This window comes from Hemiscyllium ocellatum, chromosome 13 (assembly GCF_020745735.1).
Source record: "Hemiscyllium ocellatum isolate sHemOce1 chromosome 13, sHemOce1.pat.X.cur, whole genome shotgun sequence".
In the NCBI taxonomy this organism is placed as follows: domain Eukaryota; kingdom Metazoa; phylum Chordata; class Chondrichthyes; order Orectolobiformes; family Hemiscylliidae; genus Hemiscyllium; species Hemiscyllium ocellatum.
The window spans coordinates 20,758,395-20,785,467 of NC_083413.1; the positions used below are offsets into that span (position 1 = coordinate 20,758,395).

General features: G+C 40.8%; 1 protein-coding gene across 1 annotated transcript; it reads right to left on the reverse strand.

Annotated features, from left to right (window-relative positions):
- Window positions 1–25,257, reverse strand: LOC132821469 (uncharacterized). The gene is made up of 6 exons (XM_060834062.1): window positions 25,100–25,257; window positions 23,225–23,335; window positions 15,718–15,774; window positions 4,234–4,359; window positions 649–717; window positions 1–177 (listed from the first exon to the last, which is right to left on the reverse strand). Exons 1-6 carry the CDS (start codon window positions 25,253–25,255, stop codon window positions 58–60), a joined length of 639 nt encoding a protein of 212 aa, XP_060690045.1. The 5' UTR covers window positions 25,256–25,257; the 3' UTR covers window positions 1–57.
- Window positions 25,258–27,073: the final 1,816 nt, after the last annotated feature.

Consider the following 27,073-nt stretch of genomic DNA (forward strand, 5'->3'; position numbering starts at 1 on the left):
CTAGCCTATGAATGATTGTGAAAAACAATTTATAAATGTGAGTATTTCTTTTCTTTTTTAAATATTCTTTTGCGAACGAAGTGATCTCCAATTTTTTAAAGCACTCATGGTGGTATAGGTTGGTTCTCGGATCAGACTTTCATATCTTTGTCCTGGACCAGAAACATCCTCTTTAACCTGAAAAACAATATTACAAATGTCAGAAGACAATACTTGTACATTTTGCTGTAATTATTGGCAGAGTATGATTCTGCCTAAATGCAGAAATCTGTGGAAAAGACCTTCCCAAAGACTCCTCACTACTGAGGAATACATCCATATTTAGCAGAGATCTCAAGTGAAAATCAGTGCCTGAAATCAGAGACCATGACACATGGTATTTTTTGGTGTCAATTGTGTGAGTGGAGGGATGGAATTCTGATTCCCCATATGCTGTGGATCCAGCTGGAGAAAGTGGTTACAACCTGGAGTTGGTCCAATTATGGAGGGGGAGGCAGATTCTATACCTGTCCAAGGTGGGTCTTAGGATGAAGAGGCAGTTGGGGGAGTGAAACTGGTGGTTGCAAGCTAGCAGATGAGCTAAGAGGGCTGGCAGGAAGCAGTCTTGTTTCTCGCTGACTCAAAACCAATGCTAAATAAGGCACTTACCTTTTCTCTTACTCTGTTCTCATCTCGCTCAAGTTGCCAGGTTTCCTGAGGCCCAGACTCAAGATAAACCTGGAAGACAAAAATGTGAGGCTCCAAGCCTCAATATAATATTCAAATAGACATCCCACTTCCCTGAAGATAATTGGCTGCCTGCCCTTTTCATCCGCCTCTGTTAATCTGGGGCCGTTTGATATTTTAGTATTTTGTTGCTCTTCATTGGATTCTGAACAATGCATTTTCGAGATAATTGTTACCCTCAATGATTCAACTTTATTTCTTGAAACAACTGATCCTTGCCGAGATATGGAATCATAATTCACCATTAAAGAGAATTCAAAAGCACAGATTTGGGCGTGGATAGGGCATTATACATGGACCTACATAAATAACAAGCAATCAAAGTGGCTCATTGAAGTAATGCAATCATTGTGCAAAAGGTAGGGACGCAGTGAGGATTCAAAATTTGAATCCTGGCTGTTGTCAGATACAACAAACATATGTAGGTTTTTTATTAACAACAAAATGGCTGCAAATTATGATTTGACTTTGTGAACCTGTACTGCAGCTTTGCTAAATTAGCTGAAATAGAAGATAAGGTAAACAATGGAGTTTTCATAAAATGAATTATGAACCTTTAATTGACCACTTGGACTAACCTTGAACTCCTAGCATGAGATGATTATTTACATAAAACAAGAACCCTTTCCCAGGAAATATCATTGGATTAGCCTGTTGTCAACCATGTCACCATATTACAGTTGATTGATCTTTTCTTGTAATTAAGGCTGTACTGTCTCTCAAAAAACATATAAAAAATGCTTATTGCTCAATTGTAATTGTGCAATTTTGTCACGGAGCACAGAAGCTTTAAGCTATGTGTTGCTGGACAGAATTGCATCAAGCTGCCTTACTTTATTAAACTGATAACTTTGTTTTGTACAGACGGCATTCCGTTGATTTTCTTTGACCAATCTCGAAGCCGAGGGGTCCCGTTTGGGATCCAGATCTTCAATAGAAGCAGAAGGACGCCATTCAACCCATCGTTCTTGTTCTACCATTCTGAGAACTTACCGATCTGTACTTTAATTCCATTTGCTCACCTTTGCCCCATGTACCCTTCTCAACAAAACTCTATCAGTCTTGTCTTGAACATTTCATTTAGACCAGGATCCACAGGCTGCTCTGGGAGCACATTTGAAATTTACACGGATTACCCTTTATATGGCAAACATTGATTAGATTACTTACAGTGTGGAAACAGGCCCTTCGGCCCAACAAGTCCACACCGACCCGCCGAAGCGCAACCCACCCATACCCCTTACATATACCCCTTACCTAACACTACGGGCAATTTATCATGGCCAATTCACCTGACTCGCACATCTTTTGGACTGTGGGAGGAAACCGGAGCACCCGGAGGAAACCCACGCAGACACGGGGAGAACGTGCAAACTCCACACAGTCAGTCGCCTGAGGTGGGAATTGAACCCAGGTCCCTGGCGCTGTGAGGCAGCAGTGCTAACCATTGTGCCACCATGCCGCCATGCCAACATATTTCCTGATTTCTGCCATTATCTTCTCTTCTGGTGTTTCAAAATAATTTATCTCCATTTAACCTGTTGATTCTTTTTAATTATTTAAACACCTCAACCAATTAAGCCAGTTAACAATTATATCACTTTTAAGCTCATGGAAATAGCTTATGCAGCCTATCCTTTAACTCTTAAAGCTCTGGAATAATTGTGTGAATCTACTCTGTACCATTTCCAAGGCCAATAGATCTTGCATAAACCATACCATCATGTTCCAGATAAACTCATTCAAGTTCTACATTATTAAAGGTGAGAATGTGGTGCTGGAAAAACACAGCAAGTCAGGCAGCATCCGAGGAGCAGCAGAATCAACATTTCAGGCATAAGCCCTTCATCAGGAATCCAAACCTTTAGTAGAAAGAATTTGAATTCCATCCAGTTACTATGGTGGGATTTAGGTCCATGTTCCCAGAGCATTGGCCTGGTCCTCTGGATTGCTTGCTGGCAACATCATTATCGCCACCCTAACATGGATTTAACATAGAATAAAACTTCCTTTCCACTGTCCCATTAGCAAATCCTTTGTGAAGTATAGCATGGTTGAATAGACCTTATGCCCGAAGCGTCGATTCTCCTGCTCCTCGGATGCTGCTTGACTTGCTGTGTTTTTCCAGCATCACACTCTCGACTCTGATACTCCAGCATCCGCAGTCCTCACTTTCTCCTTCTACATGATTAAGGCATATTTTCTTCACTTTTGAATTTGGCTCTCTTGAGGAAAAGATGAACCTCATTTTTTTTGGTTTTTGATTACATACTCTGTCCTCAGTGTATTACATTGGAGTATTTTTCATATCGGTGCACTACACTTGAGCCATGTAGGTAATTTGAAACCTTAATACCTTTGCTCATCCACAGCACCTGGTCTGTCACCAGTGAGAAATCATTCTGATTCATTTTTCTCACATGAAAAAGGGACAACACCAAATTTTCCTTGTTTGAATGCACCTGTCATACCTTGCCTCTTTCAGTGTTTTTTGTCTCCATCCCTTTACATCTTCCTGTTCCCTCAATATGTAGCCCCTAAACAAAAGTGGTGTCTAGAAACTTAGACCTTGTTAGACATTAATAGTCGGTCTTTGAGACATCGCAAGGTGGATCATTGGTTGAAATGTTGCATTACCTTGGTAGAAGGTAGCTTTGTTCTGAAACTGGTGATCATCACTTACTGGAGCATGTAACAGAATCATTTCTTATCATTAAACCTACTCTGTAATTGAACTGGGACTGTTTGATGGTACATTGAACTATGTATAGCTATGCTTTAATTAGTGTATGAGACTGTCAAGGCCAAATATGTGGAGGAAGCTATAGTTTATCGACCCATGCTGTATCTCACATAGGATTTCCCAATGGGACAGTGGAGAAGAGGTTTTATTCAATGTTAGGGTGATGATGATGGTGATGCTTTGGGAACATGGATTTAAATCCCACCATCGTAACTTTTTACTAAAGATTTGTAGTTGAAAGCTAGTTGCAGCAAAGATGACCACAAAATTATCTTCAACAGTCATTTAAAAAGGAAAAGAAATCTGCCATCCTTACCTAGGCTTGCTATTTTGTGATTTGAGACTCACAGCAATTTAATTGATCCTTAACTGCCCTATGAAATGGCCCTAGCCAGCCACTCAGTTCATGGTCAATGAGGAATAAACAACAAATGCTGATCTCATCAGCGCCACTCATATCTCATGAAAGAATAAAACTATATGTGAACATTTCATTAGTAGGCATTGTGCGATGCATTTTACACTTTAACCTTGCCTTTATTGTAGATGATTTGATGGGGCAGGCTAGAAGACAGTGTTTTCTATTCGACCTGGGCTACTCACCTATTGAGTCTGTGAAGAGATGTAAGAGGGAATTTATTTTACCTTCCACTTATTCTGTTTTCTATATTGGGAGAGAGGATACAGTTGTCTCGCCGCCCAACACTGACAGAATTACAGAATTACTGCAAAAACAATTCATGAATGAGTCTGTTGTTACCTACTTCATTTTGACTTGGTCCAGAACAGTTCCATATTTCTTTCCATCCAATGGTTGCAACTGCACTTGCTATTGACAGCTGCATCAGTGAAAAAATGAGGAGAATAATTCTCAAGGTGAAGTGAGATTCCTGCAAATAAATGGCAAGAACTTGTAAAGAAATAGAAGATGGAAATAAAAGCTAGCCCAGTTGAATATTCCATTACAAAAGTTCATGAGATGTAGTTTTTCATAGGTGCTGTTTTCGAATTCATGTGCCGCTGGACATCGGAGTGCATCTGGGAAAATTAACAAACAGTGAATTTCATAACTGATCTTGGAGGAACCAGTTTGGACAAAGTTCACAGCACAGAATCAGATAAGTTAATTGTTGTTTAAGTCTGTCCAAGAGAAAGGCTGCATTAGAGAGTACAGTGGGTTCTTTCTTGATTATATGTTTTGGAGATAAGTCTCTTGATTAAACTTAAAATATAAGCAAAAGCTATTAATTTACCTTTGTGCAGTGTTTTGTAGAGGAATAAGACGGTGTTATTTTCTGGGTCTATAGATTGTGAAGGAGCAAAAATGGCCTTTGCAGTGATATGTACTTCTTGTCAGATGTTGAAGTTTAAAGAGAATTTAAGGGTTACTGCTAATTGTATCTACCATAAATGTTGTTGGATGCGAACCTTATCAGATCAAGTGGATTGGTTGGAGAGACATATAGAAGCGATGAGGAATTTGCAACTGTAAGTGATGGATGGCAGTTATAGGAAGTGGGGAAAGTCTCAGATGCAGTTACATAGATGGGTTAACTCCACGAAGGGTAAGAGAGGTAGTCACCTAGGGCAGGAGTCTTTTGTGGATATACCCATTTCAAACAAGTATGCTGTTTTGGAAAATGGAGGGGGTGATTGATTCTCAGGGGAACATAGCATGAACAGCCAAGTTTCTGGTATTGAGACTGGCTCTAATGCAATGAGGGCTATGTCGGATTCCAAGAGATCAATTGTGTTAGGGGATTCTGCAGTCCGAGGTACAGACAGACGTTTCTGTGGCCAGCAGAGAAAAAACAGAATAGCGTGTTGCTTCCCTGGTGCCAGGGTCAAGGACGTCTCAGAGAGGGTGCAGAATGTTCTCACAGGGGCAAGGGGGGGGGAAAAAGGTCATTGTCCACATTGGAACCAATGATATAGGAAGAGAAAAAGTTGAGATTCTGAAGGGAGATTACAGAGAGTTAGGCAGATATTTAAAAAGGAGGTACTCGAGGATAATAATATCTGGATTACTCCCAGTGCTACGAGCTAGTGAGGACAGGGATAGGAGGATAGAGCAGATGAATGCATGGCTGAGGAGCTGGTGTATGGGAGAAGGATTCACATTTTTTGGATCATTGGAATCTCTTTTGGGGTAGACGTGACCTCTACAAGAAGGATGGATTGCACCTAAATTGGAAGGGGACTATTATGATGGCAGGGAAATTTGCTAGAACAACACAGGAGGATTTAAACTAGTAAGATGGTGGGGGTGAGACCGAGGGAGATAGTGAGGAAAGAGATCAATCTGAGACTTCTACAGTTGAGAACAGAAGTGAGTCAAACAGTCAGGACAGGCAGGGACATGGTAGGACTAATAAATTAAACTACATTTATTTCAATGCAGGGGGCCTAACAGGGAAGGCAGATGAACTCAGGGCATAGTTAGGAACATGGGCTCGGATATCATAGCAATTACAGAAACATGGCTCAGGGATGGGCAGGACTGACAGCTTAATGTTCCAGGATACAAATGCTACAGGAAGGATAGAAAGGGAGGCAAGAGAGGAAGGGGAGTGGCATTTTTGATAAGGGATAGCATTACAGCTGCGCTGAGGGAGGATATTCCAGGAAATACATCCAGAGAAGTTATTTGGGTGGAATTAGAATTAAGAAAGGGATGATCACCTTATTGGGATTGTATTATGGACCCCCTAATAGGAAATAGAGAAACAAACTTGTAAGGAGATCTCAGCTATCTGTAAGAATAATAGGGTAGTTATGGTAGGGGATTTTAACTTTCCAAACATCGACTGGGTCTGCCATAGTGTTAAAGGTTTAGATGGAAAGGAATTTCTTAAGTGCATACAAGACAATTTTCTGATTCAGTATGTGGATGTACCTACTAGAGAAGATGCAAAACTTGACCTACTCTTGGGAAATAAGGCAGGGCAGGTGACTGAGGTGTCAGTGGTGGAGCACTTTGGGGCCAGCGACCATAATTCTATTCGTTTAAGATAGTGATGGAAAAAGATAGACCAGATCTAAAAGTTGAAGTTCTAAATTGGAGAAAGGCCAATTTTGACGGTATTAGGCAATTTGACAGTATTCCTGTCAGGGTGAAAGGGAAGGCTGGCAGGTATAGGGAATGCTGGATGACTAAAGAAATTGAGTAAAAAGTGAAGTCTGCAGATGCTGGAGATCAGAGCTGAAAATGTGTTGCTGGTTAAAGCACAGCAGGTCAGGCAGCATCCAAGAAACAGGAAATTCGACGTTTCGGGCCAGAGCCCGTCATCATCCTGATGAAGGGCTCTGGCCTGAAACGTCGAATTTCCTGTTCCTTGGATGCTGCCTGACCTACTGTGCTTTAACCAGCAACACATTTTCAGCTCAGTAAAGAAATTGAAGGTTTGGTTAAGAAAAAGAAGGAAGCATATGTCAGGTGTAGACAGAATAGATTGAGAGAATCCTTAGAAGAGTATAAAAGAAGTAGGAGTATACTGAAGAGGGAAATCAGGAGGGCAAAAAGGGGACATAAGATAGCTTTGGCAAATACAATTAAGGAGAATCCAAAAGGTTTTTACAAATGTATTAAGAACAAAAGGGTAACTAGGGAGAGAATAGGGCCCCTCAAAGAACAGCAAGGTGGCCTTTGTGTGGAGCCGCAGAAAATGGGGGAGATTTTTGCAGTATTTACTGTGGAAAAGGATATGGAAGATATAGACTGTAGGGAAATAGATGATGACATCTTAAAAGATGTCCAGATTACAGAGGAGGAAGTGCTGGATGTCTTGAAATGGTTAAAGGTGGATAAATCCCCAGGACCTGATCAGGTGCAACCGAGAACTCTGTGGGAAGGTAGCGAAGTGTTTGCAGGCCTCTTGCTGAGATATTTGTATCATCGATAGTCACAGGTGAGGTGCCGGAAGACGTGAGTTTGGCAAATGTGGCGTGACTGTTTAAGAAGGGCGGTAAAGACAAGCCAGGGAACTATAGACCGGTGAGCCTGACCTCGGTGGTGGGCAAATTGTTGGAGGTAATCCTGAGGGACAGGATGTGCATGTATTTGGAAAGGCAAGGACTGACTGGGGATAGTCAACATGACTTTGCACATGGGAAATCATGTCTCACAAACTTGATTAATTTTTTGAAGAAGTAACCAAGAAGATTGATGAGGGAAGAGCAGTAGTTGTGATCTATATGGACTTGAGTAAGGCGTTCAACAAGGTTCCCCATTGGAGACTCATTAGCAAGGTTAGATATCTTGGAATACAGGGCGAACTAGCCATTTGGATACAGAACTGGCTCAAAGGTAGAAGACAGAGGGTGGTGGTGGAGGGTTGTTTTTCAGATTGGAAGCCTGAGACCAGTGGAGTGGCACAAGGATCGGTGCTGGGTCCTCTACTTTTTGTTATTTACATAAATGATTTGGATGCGAGCTTAAGAGGTACAGTTAGTAAGTTTGCAGATGACACCATAATTGGAGGTGTAGTGGACAGCGAAGAGGGTTATTTCAGATAACAGCAGGATCTGGACCAGATGGGCCAATGGACTGAGAAGTGGCAGATGGAGTTTAATTAAGATAAAAGTGAGGTTCTGCGTTTTGGGAAAACAAGTCTTAACAGGACTTATACACTTAATGGTCAGGTCCTAGGGAGTGTTGCTGAACAGTACAGGTTCATAGCTCCTTGAAAGTGGAGTTGAAGATAGGTAGGATAGTAAAGAAGGCGTTTGGTATGCTTTCCTTTATTGGTCAGAGTATTGAGTACAGGAGTTGGGAGGTCATGTTGCAGCTGTACAGGACTTTAGTTAGGCCACTGTTGGACCTAAGGGGCAACTTTCTCATGCAGAGGGTGGTATGTGTATGGAATGAGCTGCCAGGGGAAGTGATGGAGGCTGGTACAATTGTTAAATTTAAGAGGCATTTGGATGGATATATGACTAGGAAGGGCTTGGAGGGATATGGGCCGGGTGCTGGTAGGTGGGACTAAGTTGTGTTGGGATATCTGGGTCAGCATGGACAGGTTGGACCAAAGTGTCTGTTTCCATGTTGTACATCTCTATGACTCTATGACGGAACTTCCTTTTTATTCATTAGAAGGAAGAGACCTACCGCACACAAGAAGGTACTTGCAAATTGTTTTCTTAACAACTCAATAACTTGATAGGACATTTCAAAGAGCAACAATATCACATTTGGCAAACATGTTTCAGGATATCACTGAACAGGTAGATGTTTACAATGTCCTAATAGTTTCACAGTCATCATTAGAGTCATAGAGATATATAGCATGGAACCTGTCCATGCCGACCAGATATCCTAACCCAATCTAGTCCCACCTGCCAACACCTGGCCCATATCCCTCCAAACCCTTTCTATTCATATAACCAACCAAATGCCTTTTAAATGTTCCTCTGGCAGCTCATTCCATTCACGTACCACCCTTTGTGTGAAAACGTTGCCCCTTAGGTCTCTTTTATATCTTTCCCCTCTCACCCTAAACCAATGTCCTCTAGTTCTGGACTCCTCCACCACAGGGAAAAGACTTTGTCTATTTATCCTATCCAAGCCCCTCATAATTTTGTAAACCTCTATAAGGTCACCCTTCAGTCTCTGACGCTCCAGGGAAATCAGCCCCAGTCTGTTCAGCCTCTCCCCACAGCTCAAATCCTCCAACCCTGGCAACATGATTGTAAATCTTTTCTGAGCCCTTTCAAGTTTTACAACATCTTTCCGATAGGAAGGAGACCAGAATTGCACGCAACATTCCAACAGTGGCCTAACCATTGTCCTATACAGCTGCAACATGACCTCCCAACTCCTTTTCTCAATACTCTTACCAATAAAAGAAAGCATACCAAACGCGTTCTTCACTATCCTATCTACCTGCAACTCCATTTTCAAGGAGTATGAACCTGCACTCCAAGGTCTCTTTATTCTGCAACACTCCCAAGACCTTACCATTAAGGGTATAAGTCCTGCTAAGATTTGCTTTCCCAAAATGCAGCGCCTCACATTTACCTGAATTAAACTCCATCTGTTACTTCTTAGCCCATTGGCCCATCTGATCCAGATCCTGTTGTAACCTAAGGTAACCTTCTTCGCTGACCACTACATCTCCAATATTGGTGTCATCTGCAAACTTGCTAAATGTACCTCTTAAGCTCACATCCAAATCATTTATGTAAATGAAAAAAAGTCGTGCACCCAGCACCAATCCTTATGGCACTCCATTGGTCATAGGCCTCCAATCTGAAAAACAACCCTCCACCATCACCTTCTACCTTTGAGCCAGTTCTGTATCCAAATGGCTAGCTCTCCCTTTATTCTGTGAGATCTAACTTTGTTATCCAGTCTCCCATGGGGAACCTTGTTGAACGCCTTACTGAAGTCCATATAGATCACATCTACTGCTCTGCCATCATCAATCATCTTTGTTATTTCTTCAAAAAACTCAATCAAGTTTGTGAGACATGATTTCCCACGCACAAAGACATTAATGGAGCTTCATTTTCAATTCTAGATTGTACTAAATAAATTTAATTAAATGAAATTATTTTAAATCCACGTCATTAAATTCAATCCTGGCTGTTGATTTCCTCTAAAAACCACACAGCCATCTTCTTCCAGTTGCAACTAAATTGGTGGCAACAAATTAAGACTCATCAGGCCTTCTCCTTCTCAAAGTCATTCGGATAAATTTTCAATTTGCTGTCTTGATGTAAAACTGTAAGAATCTAGATGTAATTCTATAAGAAAGATCTCAAAATTGACCCACTCAATTTTTGTTAAAATTGTATCCATTGTTTCAATGGAAGTCCAGGCAGATGAGTCAAAATGGAGAGGAAGCAACATCGTGTAATATCTATGGTCTAGAAATCCAGGTCCCCAGGCTAACATTCTGAGGACATGGGTCAGAATCACTTCGTAACTGGTGGAAAGTGAACTCATTAAAAATTGGAAACTAAAAAATAAACGGTCTAATGGCAGTCACATGTCCAGACCCTCCGAATTCAAAAAGAACAAAACAGAATGTAACTGTTAGCTGGACTATGTAGCCTGGAAATTCAGGTCCAGGTTTGTAGAGCTTGAGGGCATTTTTCAAGCAACCATGTGTGGGCTATGTCATGAATTTAAAGAACTTTGCACTCCTTGTGCCTACCTACAATTATTGTCTAAGTATTATTGTGTTTCAGAGCTATTATGGTTTGTACTCACAGAAAGGGCAAGATATTCAGGGCTGCAAGAATTTTCATTCTTAGAAATCAGGAAGGGCACCCACCACCGCAGATCAATGGAAAACATCAGAGAGGCAGCGAGAGCTACTCCAGCACTCAATAGATTCACAACTGTAGACATCCTGAGCTATTAATAAAGTTAAAAGAGCAAACTTATTATTATATGGGAAACCACTTCTGGTGTAAGTCTCTTTATATCATAGATGCATAGACTCATAGAGATGTACAGTACAGAAGGAGGCCATTCGACCCACCATAAGTCAACAAAGATCTGACTACACCAACGCCATTTTCCAGCTTTTGGCCTATAGCTTTGGAAGCTATAGCAATGCAATTGTTGAAATACTACTTAAATATTATGAGTTTTTGATTCAATGACGATAATTAGAGAACATAATCTGGAATGCACTGACTGAGAGGGTAAAACCTCTTCATCGTTAAAAATACTTGGCTGAGCACTTGAAACATTGTAACATTCAAGGCTATGAGCCGAGTTCAGGAAAGTGGGACTAACATAGATAGTAGTATGTTTCGACGGAACAGGCTTGATGGGCCAAATGGCCTTTCCAGTACTATGTGACTATGATTCTGTGAACCATTCATTCAAAAAACGAGTTCCAGGCTCCCACCATCCTCTAAATGAAAATGTTTCTCTACAACTCTCCTCTTAACCTTCTATCTCTCATCGGAAATCTATGTTCTTCAGTTATTTATCTCTCTACTATATTGGAGAATGTTACCTTCCTATCCACTCTATCTAAGCCCTCCATAATCTTATGTGGAATTTTCTGCCAAGGAAGTGGTTGAGGCCAAAACAATGAATGCTTTTATAAAGAAGATAATTATAGTTATTTGGGTTAAAGGAGTGAACAGATAGGGTATGAAAGGGGGAACAAGGTACTGAGTTGTTGATCAGCCATGATCAAAGTACTAAAATGCTAACCCTGTTCAGTCAGGAATAATTGAGCTTTTATGTAGGACATTAATTCATAATTGTTGATGAGAAACTTTGCTGTTCCTAAAAACTAATATTGCAAGTGTGGCATGTTATTTCGTCAGAAAAATAAATGAAAATGTCTTGATTTTTAAAGTAACAAAGTTTTTGCCTTTCTGTTTAAAAGTTTGTTTACAAAATTTCAGCTTCTCCCTTAATCCCATGTGTATGTCCCAGTCTTTACTTTATGTGCAACGGAATAAATACAAATACAAATGAAATAAAAACGCTATGTTTTCTTTTACTTCTTCTTTGCTGTCTGTGAATGTTGTTTTAAGTTGATAGGCTGAACAATCTGCTAGTGCATTGACATGCAAGAACTCTATGTGCAACAGCTCACTTAGTCATTCAGATTCATCTATTTCAAAATCAACTCCTGTCACGTCTTCATCACTGATTTCAAAATCCAGATCAATATGTATTGGTAGGACCAATCTTTTGTATGACTCAACCACACCTGAATCTGTTATATTCTCCAGCATCCAAAGATTAAAACTGGAAATGAAGCTATTGAGGTCATGTCACTGGACTAGACAGCCAAAAGCCAACGTAATGTTCTGGAAACCCGTGTTCAAATCCCATCCAAGCAGATGGTGAAGGTTTGAATTCAATAAAATAATTTGGAGTTGAAAGCCAGTCCCAAGACAGCTATTGTGAAAAAACATTTTTTCAACACTAATCCTATTAGGAAGGAAATTGGTTGTCCTTATCTTGCATGTCTATGTGACTCCAGACTCTAAACAGTGTAGTTCACTCTTAACTATCCTCTGAAATTGCCTAGCAAAGAATATAGTACAACAGCAGTTAGGATTTGGAGGTGCCAGTGTTGGTCTGGTAAAAATCACACAACACCAGGTTATAGGCCAACAAGTTTATTTGGAAGCACTAGCTTTTAGAGAGTTGCTGCTACCACCTGATGAAAGAGCAGCACTCTGAACGTTTCTAAATAAATCTGTTGGACTATAACCTGGTGTTGTGTGATTTTTAACTAAGGGGAATTAGGGAAGAGTAACAAATTACTCAGTGCGTAGCACTCAGGCTTTCTCCAGAAACTGAGTTCATAATTGCTTCCCAAATTATGATGCAGTGCCAGAGAATAGCTGTGCTTCTGAGACTTTTCTTCATTCGTGAGGCAACAGGTCAGCGATCCTCTTTGTTGTATCCAGTTGCAACTCACACTGAACAACTGAAAATAGATGCAGTATCATTATTGACCAAGATTGCTGTGAAGTGGAAACGTATAGCACATAGCTAGGATGAAGTACCAAAACCTGTATTTGATTATTGTATATGTTTGTTATTGCAGTCAGTCCAAGATATAACTTTATTACTTTGAAATATATGAGTACACAGGATAACACAGACACAATGATTCTGATTTTGTGTAAGCTACAATGGTGAAACTTGCAACATCAGTAACCTGCAGTGAAAAATAAATATAGCAAATAGGAAGAATCTCATGATTTCCAGTTAGTGAGAAGTCGTTCTGACCAAAATATCCAAGGCATTTTTTTAAGCCACTAACAACATCCTGTTATTTTGCAACAACTTAATGAACCACAGACATCAGAACAAAACTTCAAAAAGGCTGTCAAAGACTAGTAGATTTTACAACTCTCTCCAAATTTAATTCATAAGACTTATATGTTTAGAAAAACTTATTTGATGCTTAATTATTGTAATGCATATGCATTTTTGTACAATTTATCAAACTTTATAAATGTTCAGAGTATATTGTATTTTATATGGATTTATATAAACATGTAATCTTTTTCTAAAATTATTACAACCAAAATATTCTAATTTTGACTTTTGTTGCAATGATATTTTGACATGACCGCTACTGAAGCAGCTCAGTTCTGTCAGACTCTGTGGTCATGGTTTCTAGTTACTGCATCACATGACCACACTACAGAGCACCGAGGGTCACTCTGCAAGCTAAACACCCCTGCCCTAGTGATTCAACATTCACTCTGACGATCACATTAGGTAAGTTCACAGCTTAATTTGGAGGTCAGTGGCGATGACTGCAAAACCTGAACTTTAACATTTAAGATGTCTTGCAGCACAATGATAGTTCCTGAGTTGGAAGGTTGAATTTCACTTGTTGCCCAAGAAAAGTGCATTCAAAACCTGGGATACTAGAGTACCAAGATAGTATGCCTTTCAGCATATCCCAATGGTAGACAGTAAGAGTGAGACAGATTCCTTGTTCGCCATGTGATGGAAAGAAATTGCAATGTCTGCCATCACTATCCAAAACTCCCGGCTACAATTTTCTGTAAAAGTGTGTGATGCTGCAACGACTTGGACTCTTTGGGGTTTGGTTGTTTCAGTTGTTGAGAAAGCAGTGTGAATCAGACTGGTGCCAATAATGCAGGACTTCATCCCCATTCCAACTGGGGTGGATTTGAAACATGCCTCCATGTTCTATCGGTGGTAAAAGTCGCATTGCACAGAGTTTGATCTGCCTTCAGGCAGAGAAGAATATTTTCCATCTTATGCATTGTCAGTAATTTCAGCCTTATTCCAGCAAGGACCCCTCTATTAGAGAGACCTGGTTGGGAATGAACCTCTCCATGAGCATGGGCCAGGGCAAGGAGACAGAGCTTCCAAGAACAATGATAATCCTTCACCCAATTTAAGAGAAAATTGGAAACTTACCAGTTTTAAAAATGAACATAAGGCAAGAACCATGATTGTGGGAGTGCAGAATGAGCTGTAAAGAGTTTAAAGGGAAAAGGGATGGTTTTAACTCTGAAGTGATGGACAATAAAAGTATACCAGCTGCAATTAGAAATAGTTTGAGAGAATAAATAGGGTGAAATTTGTGTTGTGCAAAATACGCACAGTAAATCAGTAGCCATTTCATGGGCACAGACACTGAAGTGAATACAAAACAATCTGAATGAATCTCATGAAAACAAAAAAGTGCTGGAGATGACAGCAGGTCAGGCAGTATCCATGGAGAGAGAGGAAGCTAATGTTTCAAGTTTAGATGATGGTTCATCAGAGCTGAATGAAGTATGGAAGAGGCAAGATTTATGCAATGGTTTGGGAGGGGGGAAGGATGTTGGTAGTTCAGATTAGGTCATCGGATTGTGAGAATGGCAGAACTGTGTGTCGAACTGCCAGAATGGAAAGAACAGACAGTCCCACTGGGATTGGGGAAGGGGAGAGAAGACATAGGGACACAGAATGTAACAAGAAAGAATCTCAACTTCATTTCAAGCACATATTGATTTCATCTCAAATGAAGGTGGGAATGACTAAGCCAGTGAACAATGGAGAAGCGGAGGAGGGTTAAGCAGGTCTGATGTCGAAATAGGAATATCTGGCAAAGCAGAAAAGGATCCATCAGCCCCGTTATCATACTGTTTCAGCAAAGAGCATTTATACCAAATTCCCAGCCTAGCTACACTCCACCAACTTCCCAACACCCATCAAGAAATATCAATGCACACATTTCCGTGCCAGTAGAATCTCTTGCTGGGAAGAAAAATTACATTTCTATCAGGTGAGGGCACTGAGAAGTGTCAAATTAATAGATAGGACCATGCTAGGCACTAACAGTGGGTCAAATGGTAATGCCATTCCATCTGAATCAGAAAGGTGTATGTTCAAATCTGCAAAGTTTTGATCACACATCCAGTCTCCCTGGGAAATCTATTGGGACTGTTTAACATGCTTGCTTCACAATCTACGAGTAAAAAATGAGGTCTGCAGATGCTGGAGATCACAGCTGCAAATGTGTTGCTGGTCAAAGCACAGCAGGCCAGGCAGCATCTCAGGAATAGAGATGCTGCCTGGCCTGCTGTGCTTTGACCAGCAACACATTTGCAGCTGCTTCACAACCTATACCATTTATATTCTTCTTTGATGTCTGAGAAAAGTAACATTGAACAAGGTGTAATATTGACAACACAGTGACCCATCTGGTGAATTGGAGTTAAAATTTCACACATCATTCCCACTCAAGACGTCCAGTGTTTGAGAACCTATCATGCAGACAGTAACTTACAACAGCTTTCCTTGGTTTCCTTTCTGAAATAATCGCTGCGATTCCTGAAATGATAAACTGGAGAAGAATACCAGTAATTAATTGTGATATTAGAATAGAACCATATAATAATTAAAACTGCATTGTAGCACGTGCATTTGGTCTTTCTGAAGGTTTATACATGGCAATGCTATACGTGCAGGACCTTTGTTGAAGTAAGACTTCCTACAAAATAGATCTGACGTCTCCCTGCTCCCGTTCGCTGAAATCTGTCAGTAAGGAAATAGCAGCAGGAATTTATAAAATAACCATGCAATCAAACAGTCAGTGGGGAAGGAAGATTACTGTCAAACATGGATGAAAATTCTGTGAGGACATACAGTGTAGGGTGCACAAAGGGGAACTGATAGATTTAGTTTATTGGTATTTTCAAAAGGTGTTTAATCAGGTGCCATATAAAATATTAATGCACAAGATAAGAGTACAGGCTTTTGATACTATATTAGTAAGCATTATTGATTAACTAATAAAAAGCAGAAAGTTGAGACAAAACGATCATTTCATTGTGGTAAATAATTACGAGAGGACTATCACAGGGAATTGTGCTGTGGTCTCAAATATTTACCATCAATATTAATGACTTGAATGAGGAGACTGATTGAATGCATTCTAACCAGATTTGCTAATTGTACAACATTGGAGAGCAAGTTATGAAGGGGATAGAAAGGGGTGTTTTGAATGGAATCAATGTGGGTCCCACCTATAGAGGATAGTGGACAGGAATCTCACGTCACTTCTTTTAGGAAAGGTTTGCCAAATTATGTACTGGTCAGGTCTGAGACATTGGTGAGCCTTCTCCAGGATCAAAGATCTTGGAAACACAAGTTCAATGCTTCAAGAACTACCAGTTACTCAGAGGTTGGATGCCTTGTTTAGCAGCAGAATCATTCAATAGACAGTGTTCGTTGCCAGTACAGAACCCACTCAAGGCCTACTAATGTGTTTTTGATTCCAATACAAAGGTGAGTAAGGACAGTATAGGGGGTCGCAGAATAAAGGTGGAAGGGGAGTGGGAGGTAAGGGGATTCAACAGCAAAGGCAGGGGTAGCTCCTTTCTTTTCGATGTTAATTCTCAGGTCAGGCACAAACTGCTTCTTAATGAGAAACTTCATCCTTAAAGCCTGCAAACAGCACCATAAGGATTTGCCTGTCACTGTGCACACATGGCAAGCCCCCTGCTTGGATATACTGCTGGGTTAACAACATTGGGGGGGAGACAAGATCCTTAAGTGGGCATGAAGAAATTTCCTGCCACAGACATGGGGTGGAGGCAGTGTTCCTGCTTGGATCCTCCTATCTGGTTTAATGCCCCTACCACCAAACCTGCCAATGGAGTGACATCAAAATGGTATAAATAGGCTGAAAATGTGAGTTACGTGAGTGGGCAAAAGATAGAACATAGAACATTACAGCGCAGTACAAGCCCTTCGGCCCTTGATGATGCGCCGACCTGTCATACCAATCTGAAGCCCATCTAACCTACATTATTCCATGTACGTCCATATGCTTATCCAATGACAACTTAAATGAACTTAAAGTTGGCGAATCTACCACCATTGCAGGCAAAGCATTCTATACCCTTACTACTCTCTGAGTAAAGAAACTGCCTCTGACATCTGTCCTATATCTATCACACCTCAATTTAAAACTATGCCCCCTCATGCTCGCAGTCACCATACTTGTCCACCCTATCTAACCCTTTGATTATCTTATATGTCTCTCTTGAGTCACCTCTCAACCTTCTTCTCTCCAACGAAAACAGCCTCAAGTCCCTCAGCCTTTCCTTGTAAGACCTTCCCTCCATACCAGGCAACATCCTAGTATATCTCCTCTGCACACTTTCCAAAGCTTCCACATCCTTCTTATAATGCGGTGACCAGAACTGTACACAATACTCCAAGTGCGGCTGCACCAGTTTTGTACAGCTGTATCATAACCTCATGGTTCCGGAACTCGATCCCTCTGTTAATAAAGGCCAAAACACTGTATGCCTACTTAACAATCCTGTCAACCTGGGTGGCAACTTTCAAGAATCTGTGTACCTGGACACCAAGATCTCTGCTCATCTGCATTCCCAAGAATCTTACCATTAGCCCAGTACTTTGCATTCTGATTACTCCGTCCAAAGTGTATCACCTCACACTTGTCCACATTAAACTCCATTTGCCACCTCTCAGCCCAGCTCTGCATCCTATTTATGTCTCTCTGCAACCTACTACATCCTTCGTCACTATCCACAACTCCATCAACCTTAGTATCGCCCGAAAATTTACTAACTCACCCTTCTAAGCCCTCATCCAGGTCATTTATAAAAATGCCGAACAGCAGTGGACCCAACATCGACCCTTACAGTACGCCACTAGTAACTGGACACCAAGATGAACATGGTCCATCAACTACAACCCTCTGTTTTCTTTCAGCAAGCCAATTACTGATCTAACCTGCTATGTCTGCCACAATCCCATTCCTCTGCATTTTGTATAATAGCCTGCTGTGGGGAACCTAATCGAACGCCTTGCTGAAATCCATATACACCACATCAGCCGGTTTACTCTCATCTACTGTGCTGACTATCCCTAATCAAATTATTCTTTTCTAGATGATTATAAACCCTATCTCTTATAACCTTTTTCCAACACTTTACCAACAACTGAAGTAAGGCTCACTGGTCTACAATTACTAGGGTTGTCTCTACTCCCCTTCTTGAACAACGGAACCACATTTGCTATCCTCCAGTCTTCTGGCACTATTCCTGTAGACAATGGCGATTTAAAGAACAACGCCAAAGGCTCAGCAATCTCCTCCCTGGCTTCCCAGAGGATCCTAGGATAAATCCCACCCGGCCCTGGGGACTTAGCTATTTTCACACACTGCAGGATTTCTAATACCTCTTCCTTGTGAACCTCAATCCCACCTAGTCTAGTAGCCTGTACCTCAGTATTCTCCTCGACAACATTGTCATTTTCTAGAGTGAATACTGTTGAAAAATATTCATTTAGTGCTTCCCCTATCTCCTGTGACCACATACAACTTCCCAGTACTATCCTTGATTGGTCCTAATCTTACTCTCGTCATTCTTTTATTCCTTTAATACCTATAGAAAGCCTTAGAGTTTACCCTGATCTTATCCGCCAACAACTTCTCATGTCTCCTCCTGGCTCTTCTGAGCTCTTGTAAGCAAGTTGGAAAATAATGAGAGAAAATGTTAGGGAAAATGCCAGTTAAATGGAGACCGTCCGGAAGGGCTTTTGCCTGAAATGTCGATTTTCCTGCTCCTGGGATGCTGCCTGATCTGCTGTGCTTTTTCAGCACCACTCTAATCTTGACTCTGATCTCCAGCGTCTACAGTCCTCATTTTCACCTAAGAGACAATATGGTCTACCTCTGTTTCTATTCCCTTTGTAATGACTCTGAAGACTCGTTCATTGGAAATAGTTTGACTCTTATGGTGCAACTACAGCTGCCCACTTAGGTTGGGCATATTCCTGAAGAACTTATGATGTGAATTTCTGCCTCAACTGCACAGCACAGCCACTCATCAACTTCACTCATTCTTCACTGATTCCCATTAGCAATTAGTCAGCACATCCATCTCTATGGCACCCTAACTTGCCACTCTCTTTGAAGCAGTCCAATGTTATTAGGACTGGTTTATTCTTGACAGTGAAGCAATTTTCCGTCTCTATCTCTAAATGTTTTGGAACCTATCGATTGAAAAAGTTGAAAGAAAATGGTTGAAAAGAAATTGTTTTTCAAAAGGAAAGTTCTGATTGCAAAATGGTGGATGGGAGAGAATCATGGCTGTAAGAGCTGCTCCTTTTTTTTAGGTTTTCTCAGTGCTGAAGCTGATTTCTTTGATTTGTTGGAACAGTAACAGCTGCTTTTGCGCTGTTGAAAATATTTTAAAAATCTAAAACAACGATACTTCAAACAGGAGGAAAGAGAGAGAGAGAGCAGGATTTTCAAGAGAGAACACACGGGCGATCAAACAATGTCTTTGGAGTTCATCAAAAGACCAAGCAGTGAACTTTTAACTTTGACTGACTGTGAACATACGTGCATGCAGAGAATGGTGCATGTATGGAATGAGCTGCCAGAAAAAGTGGCGGAGGTTGGTACAATTATAACATTTAAAAGACATCTGAATAGGTGCATGAATAGGAACTTTTTAGAGGGATATGGGTCAAATACTAGCAAATGGACTAGATTATTTAATGATTGGGAGGTGTTGGACTGGGGTATGCAAAGTTAAAAATCATACAACACCAGATTATAGTCCAACAGGTTTAATTGGAAGCATTAGCTTTCAGAGTGGTGATCCTTCATCATGCACCTGAGGAAGGAGCAGCGCTCCGAAAGCTAGTGCTTCCAAATAAACCCAAACTAGGCTATAACCTGGTGTTGTGTGATTTTTTTTATCTAGATAGACTTTATAAGAGGAGCTTTCAGGAAAAAACTTGAGATTCTGAGCTGAAACCATTTGTGTAGGAAAATCCTATGAGTGCTAAGATATTCTTAAGTGCTGTAAATAAATCTGTTGTAGATTTGCAACCAGTGTTATCTCTGTGTTGTTCTGAGAAAATCCAACATTCCAGATATACAGCAATCCAGTGAGTACTTAACACTTGGCAGCACAATTCTTTCTAATCTTCCTATTAGCTACATGGGCTATTGAGACTTCTAGAACTGAAGTCAATGCTGCACTCAGAACTTTGGAGTGGCTGTGCATGTGGGTGGCCATGCAACCTCGACAGAATGTTGCTTAACTGTTCTGGCGATATTTGTGGAGAAAGAGTTAACATTTCAATCCTGCCATGAAATCTTTCATCTTGAAATATCTCTATAATTTGACCCTCCTCAGAGTCAGAGAACTAAAATTAATTCCTGGAGATTCCAAGCAATGATGGAGCTTGGATACAGAAACAACTCACAGGAAGCAGTTTTAACATGCAATGTATCATCAAAAGCATAATGTCTTACCATCAAGAGAATATGCTGAACAGTAATTACAGTTGGGGAAGATTGCCTCTGATCACTGCATCTCCGCATTCTGACAAAAATATTCCAACAGTTTTGTGGCTTCTACTGCAGCATAAAAACCCATTCATAATTGACCAAAAGCAGTGGCCCCTCTACATGGTCATACTCTTGAGACCACTTCTCAGAATGTGTGGCAGATGGAGTTTAATTCAGATAAATGCAAGGTGCTGCATTTTGGGAAAGCAAATCTTAGCAGGGCTTATACACTTAATGGTAAGGTCCTAGGAAGTGTTGCTGAACAAAGAGACCTTGGGGTGCAGGTTCATAGCTCCTTGAAAGTGGAGCCACAGGTAGATAGGATAGTGAAGAAGGCATTTGGTATGCTTTCTGTTATTGGTCAGAGTATTGAGTACAGGAGTTGGAAAGTCATGTTGCAGCTGTACAGAGCATTGGTTTGGCCACTTTTGGAATATTGTGTGCAATTCTGGTCTCCATCCCACAGGGAGGATGTTGTGAAACTTGAAAGGGTTCAGAAAAGATTTACAAAGATGTTGCCAGGGTTGGAGGATTTGAGCTATAGGGAGAGGCTGAATAGGCTGGGGCTGTTTTCCCTGGAGTGTTGGAGGCTGAGGGATGACCTTATAGAGGTTTACAAAATTATGAGGGGCATGGATAGGGTAAATAGGCAGACTTTTCCCTGGGGTCAGGAGTCAAGAACTAGAGGGCATAGGTTTAGGGTGAGAGGAGAAAGATATAAAAGAGACCTAAGGGGCAACTTTTTCACGTAGAGGGGAGGCACGTGTATGGAATGAGTTGCCAGGGGAAGTGGTGGAGGCTGGTACAGTTGCAACATTTAAGAGGCATTTTGATGGGTATATGAATAGGAAGGGTTTGGAGGGATATGGGCCGGGTGCTGGCAAGTGGGACTAGATTGGGTTGGGATATCTGGTTGGAATAGACGGTTTGGAATCTCCAGGAATTAATTTTAGTTCTCTGACTCTGAGGAGGGTCAAATTATAGGGATATTTCAAGATGAAAGATTTCATGGCAGGATTGTTTCCATGCTGTACATCTCTATGACTCTATGTTCTACTTCAGCAGGCCCACTGTGACTGGATCTGTGCCTTAATTTGAACAGGTAAAGAAAGTGAAGCTAGCAACCATTTGTGTATATGGGCTGACCCAGTGGACTTCTTTACACCTGTAGGGAGGGCCAGGTAGACCTCATCGACTATAAAATTATTGATTGAGATTGTTAACCCAGACCAATCACGGAGCTGTGGCTGGCAGACAAATGGGTGGTTTGCTGGGTTGCCGGGGGTGTCTGTGATATATGTACTGTTGTATTGTTCGGTTGATCATTCTGTCTGTATGTGGTTGTGTTTACTGTTTTCTTTTTGATATAATAAGGTGGGATTTGAAGTTCATCCTCTTTCCCTGTGTACTGGTTGTACAGTGGGGTTTGGGGGTTTGTCGCTTTCCCCTGTAAATTGCTGTTTCTTGTAAACTGCTGTTCACTGATAACCGTTTGCTTGTAATTTGTACTGATTAATAAAATAAAAAATAATAAATAAAACAGGAGGATCAGAGACTGGCCTCATTCTAGAAACTGGTTCTGAGCTGGCTGGACAGAACACATGTACTGTGCACATGTAAATAAAGGGTGACTTAGTGATGAGCTACCACCCTCTATGCAGTTACTTCACACCCCTATATCCATCCAGTTCCAAGGGAGAAAAGTTACACAAATGAAAAGGGAAACTTGTATTTATGTAGCACCATCTCATGACGACCAGTTGTTCCAAATTGCTCTAGTACCAATAAAGGATTTTATGAAGCATAGTCAAAGCTGTAATGTGGGAATTGTGGCAGTTAATTTGTGCTGAGCGAAGCAGAAACATGATAATAACCAGAGAATCAGTGTTATTATGATGTTGGTTGAGCATTAAGTATTGGACAGGAAACCAGCTAGAACTGCTCTCCTCTTCAAAATCGAGCTTATGGTCTTTTACACCTACCTGAACAGGCTGGTAAGGTCTCACCTGAAGGATAGCCTTGCCTTGATTTTTTGTGTAAGAGTCTACGAATGGAACGTGAGAGCAGGGCCGTTGAATATTTTTAAGGCTGACTTACATAAACCTCTTGTCAATCAGGGGCCAAAAGAAAATGGAGCAGTAGATAATAAAGCGGAATTGATCCCAAAGTCAGATTGGCTTTATCTTAACAAATGCTAGAGCAGTCTCAAGGATCCAAATAGCCTACTCCTACTCTTAATTCTTAAGGCTGTATTTGATCCTCCAGTTTCAGAGACACAAGTGCATTATCAATTGATTCACAATGAAGTCATAAATATATACTTCAAACAATGGGGTGTTGATATGAAGCTTAGACAAATGCTGGTCATACCAAGAGCACCATCATGGGAAAGGTTCCCATGAGAAGTAGACCCTTTGCTCAGTTTTCCCTGTTTTGTGTTGCTGACACTCACCGATGTTCCAGCCCACCAGGGTGTTCCTGTATTTGCTGTGAAGGATCCTGGACTCAGTTTTAATGGAATCCCAAATGCTATAAAAACCAATCCCAACATAACCTGGGCTACCTGCAAGAGTGAAGGACAGAGATTACATGAGAATAAAAACAATTAGTTTGGAAGATTCTGCCATTATAGTGGTCAGGAAGGGAGGAGAGAGTGAAAGCAAGATGGACTGAGACAATGTAAAACATTTAACAATACTGTCATTTAGGATTGGAGGAAATTTACATAGACATGGTACGATTTTGCTAGATACAATTAACATGGCTGGATACAGAAAATCAAAGCATAAAATACTTCACCAAGTTAAAGCGGTGGTGTAAAATGAATGCTATTGGATCAGCCCTTATTTTATGCAGGACCTGGTCATTAGTTACATTGACTGCCATCACATGGGATGAATTTCTTTGCCAAGACTTGTAGCAGCAGAATTATACTGCATAGAAAGAGGCTATTTGGCCTGTAAAATGTTGCTTTAGAATAGGAAATGACATCACCACAAACCCCAGGAACTCCATCCAGGAGAAAGATATAAATAGAAAGCAGGAGACAACAGCTTCGCTTCACTTGGAGGTCGCCACTGATGATGTTACCTAGCCAGGTAATGAAATGTCTGGATATCAAACCTACAGCTCAGCGAGCAAACCTACACCCTAAATATTGTTTTAGGTTATCTTTATTAACTCACTCACCAGCTTGCTATATTCATTCGTACAGGATTCCTATTCATTCATCCATAACCCTTTACAGGTACTAACCTATTATTTACTATAACACGGTTTCATTCATTCATTCATAAAACCACACTTCTGTAGTATATTTCACTATTGCATGATAGACTAAAATTGAAGCAATACTTCCAAATTCATTCACCTTAAATCTTTGTTTCGGGCAAAAGCAAAAAGAAAGGGCTTTTGCCCGAAACGTCAATTTTCCTGCTCCTCGGATGCTGCCTGACCTGCTGTGCTTTTCCAGCACCATTCTAACTCTGGTTTCCAGCATCTGCAGTCCTCACTTTTGCCCACCTTAAATCCTTATCAGACCTATTTCTATATTGAAAGCTACCTCTGAATAGGTATCATAATCATAAACAAGATCACCCAATCAACTTTCCACATAACATTATAATTTTAATCAGCCTTTACCAAACATCTCCTGGACCTGAATACATTACAGAACATCAAACAGTATTAATTCCCCAATTAGTATGCATTTGCTAAATACCTTTTAATTAACTGACAAAACAACGCTTCCCATGAAATTGTGGGAATGATGAAGCTCATACTGGCAAATCGTAAATAAATCTACAACCCAGCTGCGGTAATCAGTTTAATATCCTTTATTCTTTTATTAAGTACAGGTACAATTTCTAACCCATTGAGAGTATATAGGCCTCGTATTTTTACTAACATTTGCTAACTAAAAAGACAAAAGGATGAATACCCTTTAATTATGCAAGCTGACCGGACAGACACTCTGAATCCTATCAGAAGTAGCAGCCAGCAATTAGTGCATGTTTTAACCCATCTCCTGTCTCCCAAGTCAAAAGCCCCTCATACCTTTGTGTACTATGGATAAAGAAAACTAACATCATAGTAATGGGGTTTTAATAGATAAGAACTGTATTTTGGGATTCTTGCTACTTCGAACTTGTGCTACTGCAATAAAAAAGGCTATTTTTGCCAGTCACCAATTCCAGTTGTTATTTGAGCACGATCCCACAGGCCCATCATGCTAGTGCTAGCTCTCTGAAAGAGCTATCCAGTAAATCACATGCTCCCAATCATTTCCCTGCAGCCTGGTCCAATAATAGAATTTCATAAATCTTACACCAAGAGCTATTCGTTGTCCTTTTGAATAGGTTAGTTTGGTTGGTTCCCTGTTTTTCGATGCTTCCATTCTTACAGGAAGATCCTGAGTACTCAGTTTGGGATCATCAGGATTAGGTAGAGGTTTTCCATGACTACTTCTTAAAGCATCCATCATCTGCTGTAGGACTGAAAAATCTGCCAAGAAAGAAAAAAGAGCTCAATTCGTACAGTTTATCTCCAAGTCATGATATGCAAACACTAGAATGATTTCTGAATTGCCCATTAGCACAACCCAGAAAGCAGAAAGTATTTTAATTGAAATGATTGCGATTGAATGTGAGTCTCGGATGAAATGACTGCTTGCCTCCAGGTTTAAAACATTTGCCTCAGGCTGTGACCAATCAGTTATTACCAGTTCAAAACAGGTCAATACTGTTTGACTTTTCCAAAACAAAAAATACATCATCACTTCTTTTAATATTATTCTCATCAACACAACTTTATACAAAGGAAATATGTGAACCAACTCCTAACAAAGCAAGGTCTTGTGAATCAGTGGGAAGCATGAAACACTTAAAAAAAAACTCATCAAGAAAATAAAAGAAAAACTAACTGAAGCTGTAAACTTCAACCCTTCATTGGAAAAACAATTAAGCTCCACTTTGTATAAATCATACAAATTTAAAAAGTCTTTTTTCAAAATATTCATAAGCAATTCAGTTAATTTCCAGGGATCAGTGTTTCTTATTGGCACGTGTGCAGTTCTAGAATCTATATTATAGGAGGGTGAACTGGAGAGGGTGAAGAAGAGGTTTACCTACCCATCTATGGTGTCCTTCTTGTTTGATGCTGGCCTGATTCTCCCACTGAGCATAACCGGAGTTATTTATTACTGCCTGACTATCTTGGAATGGATTAGTGCCATTTGTGCCATCTATAAATGCCTGGAATCCAGAGCTACCCTGCGCAGTTACCCCAGACATGGCATGTAAGTGGATATTGTCATCTTGCTTTGTGGACAGGGACCTGGGGGTCCTTGTGTGTGGGGTGATATAGAAAAGGAACATCTTCTGTCCTCAAGACCAGTAGAGGATGCCATGACACCAGAGACTTGGAACTCGTTCTGAGGTTGCCACCCAGGTCAGTGTAGTCTCAGCCATGAACGTCTGGAACCAGTGGAAGAAGGTGGATGACCTGTTGTGCTCTTCCAGCATGAGTGCCACTAACTTCTCTCCGATACCTCAGACCCACCCTATCTCTACTACTGCACCCACCTTCCACCAAGACTCATGTTCTACCACACTCAGTAGACCATAAGACCATCAGAAATAGGAACAGGAGTAGGCTGTTTGGTCCCTCGAATCTGCTCTCCTATTTAGTGGAGCACGGCTAATCTTTCATTCCTCATATTGCCTTTCCTGCCTTTTCCCCATGACCCTTGATTTCCCTATTCCTCAAAACCTGTCTATCTTAGTTTTAAATATACACAAGGGCTCCATCCCCACACCGCTCTGTGGCAAGGATTTCCAAAGGCTCACAACCCTCTGAAAAAAGAAATTCCTCCTTATCTCAGGGTTAATTTCCACCCCTTTATTCTGAGATTCTGCCCTCTAGTCCCATACTCTCCCATGAGGGGAAACATTCTCTCAGCATTTACCCGGTCAAGCCCCATTAGAAATCCTGTATGTCTCAATGAGGTCACCTCTCACTCTTTTAAACTCCAGTAAGTAGAGTCCTGAACTGTTTGACCTTTGCTCATGAGATAATCCCCCCAATCCAGGGATCATTCTAGTAAATTTTCTGTGAACTGCCTCCAATGAAATAATATCTTTCCTTAAATAAAGGACCAAAACCACTCACATTAATCCAAATGTGATCTTACCAGGACCTTTTGGGGTTGCAGTAAGAATACCCTACTCTTATACTCCAAACCCCATTGAAACAAGGGCCAACATTCCATTTGGCTTCTTGATTACCTGCTGCACCTTTGTGC

Coding starts and splice junctions, on each gene's coding strand:
- LOC132821469 (XM_060834062.1), bottom strand. CDS start 25,255: ATGATGGATGCTTTAAGAAGTAGTCATGGAAAACCTCTACCTAATCCT. Junction 23,336..25,099: donor GACAACGAATAGCTCTTGGT/GTAAGATTTATG, acceptor TCACTCTTGCAG/GTAGCCCAGGTTATGTTGGG. Junction 718..4,233: donor CTGGACCAAGTCAAAATGAA/GTAGGTAACAAC, acceptor TTTGTCTTCCAG/GTTTATCTTGAGTCTGGGCC.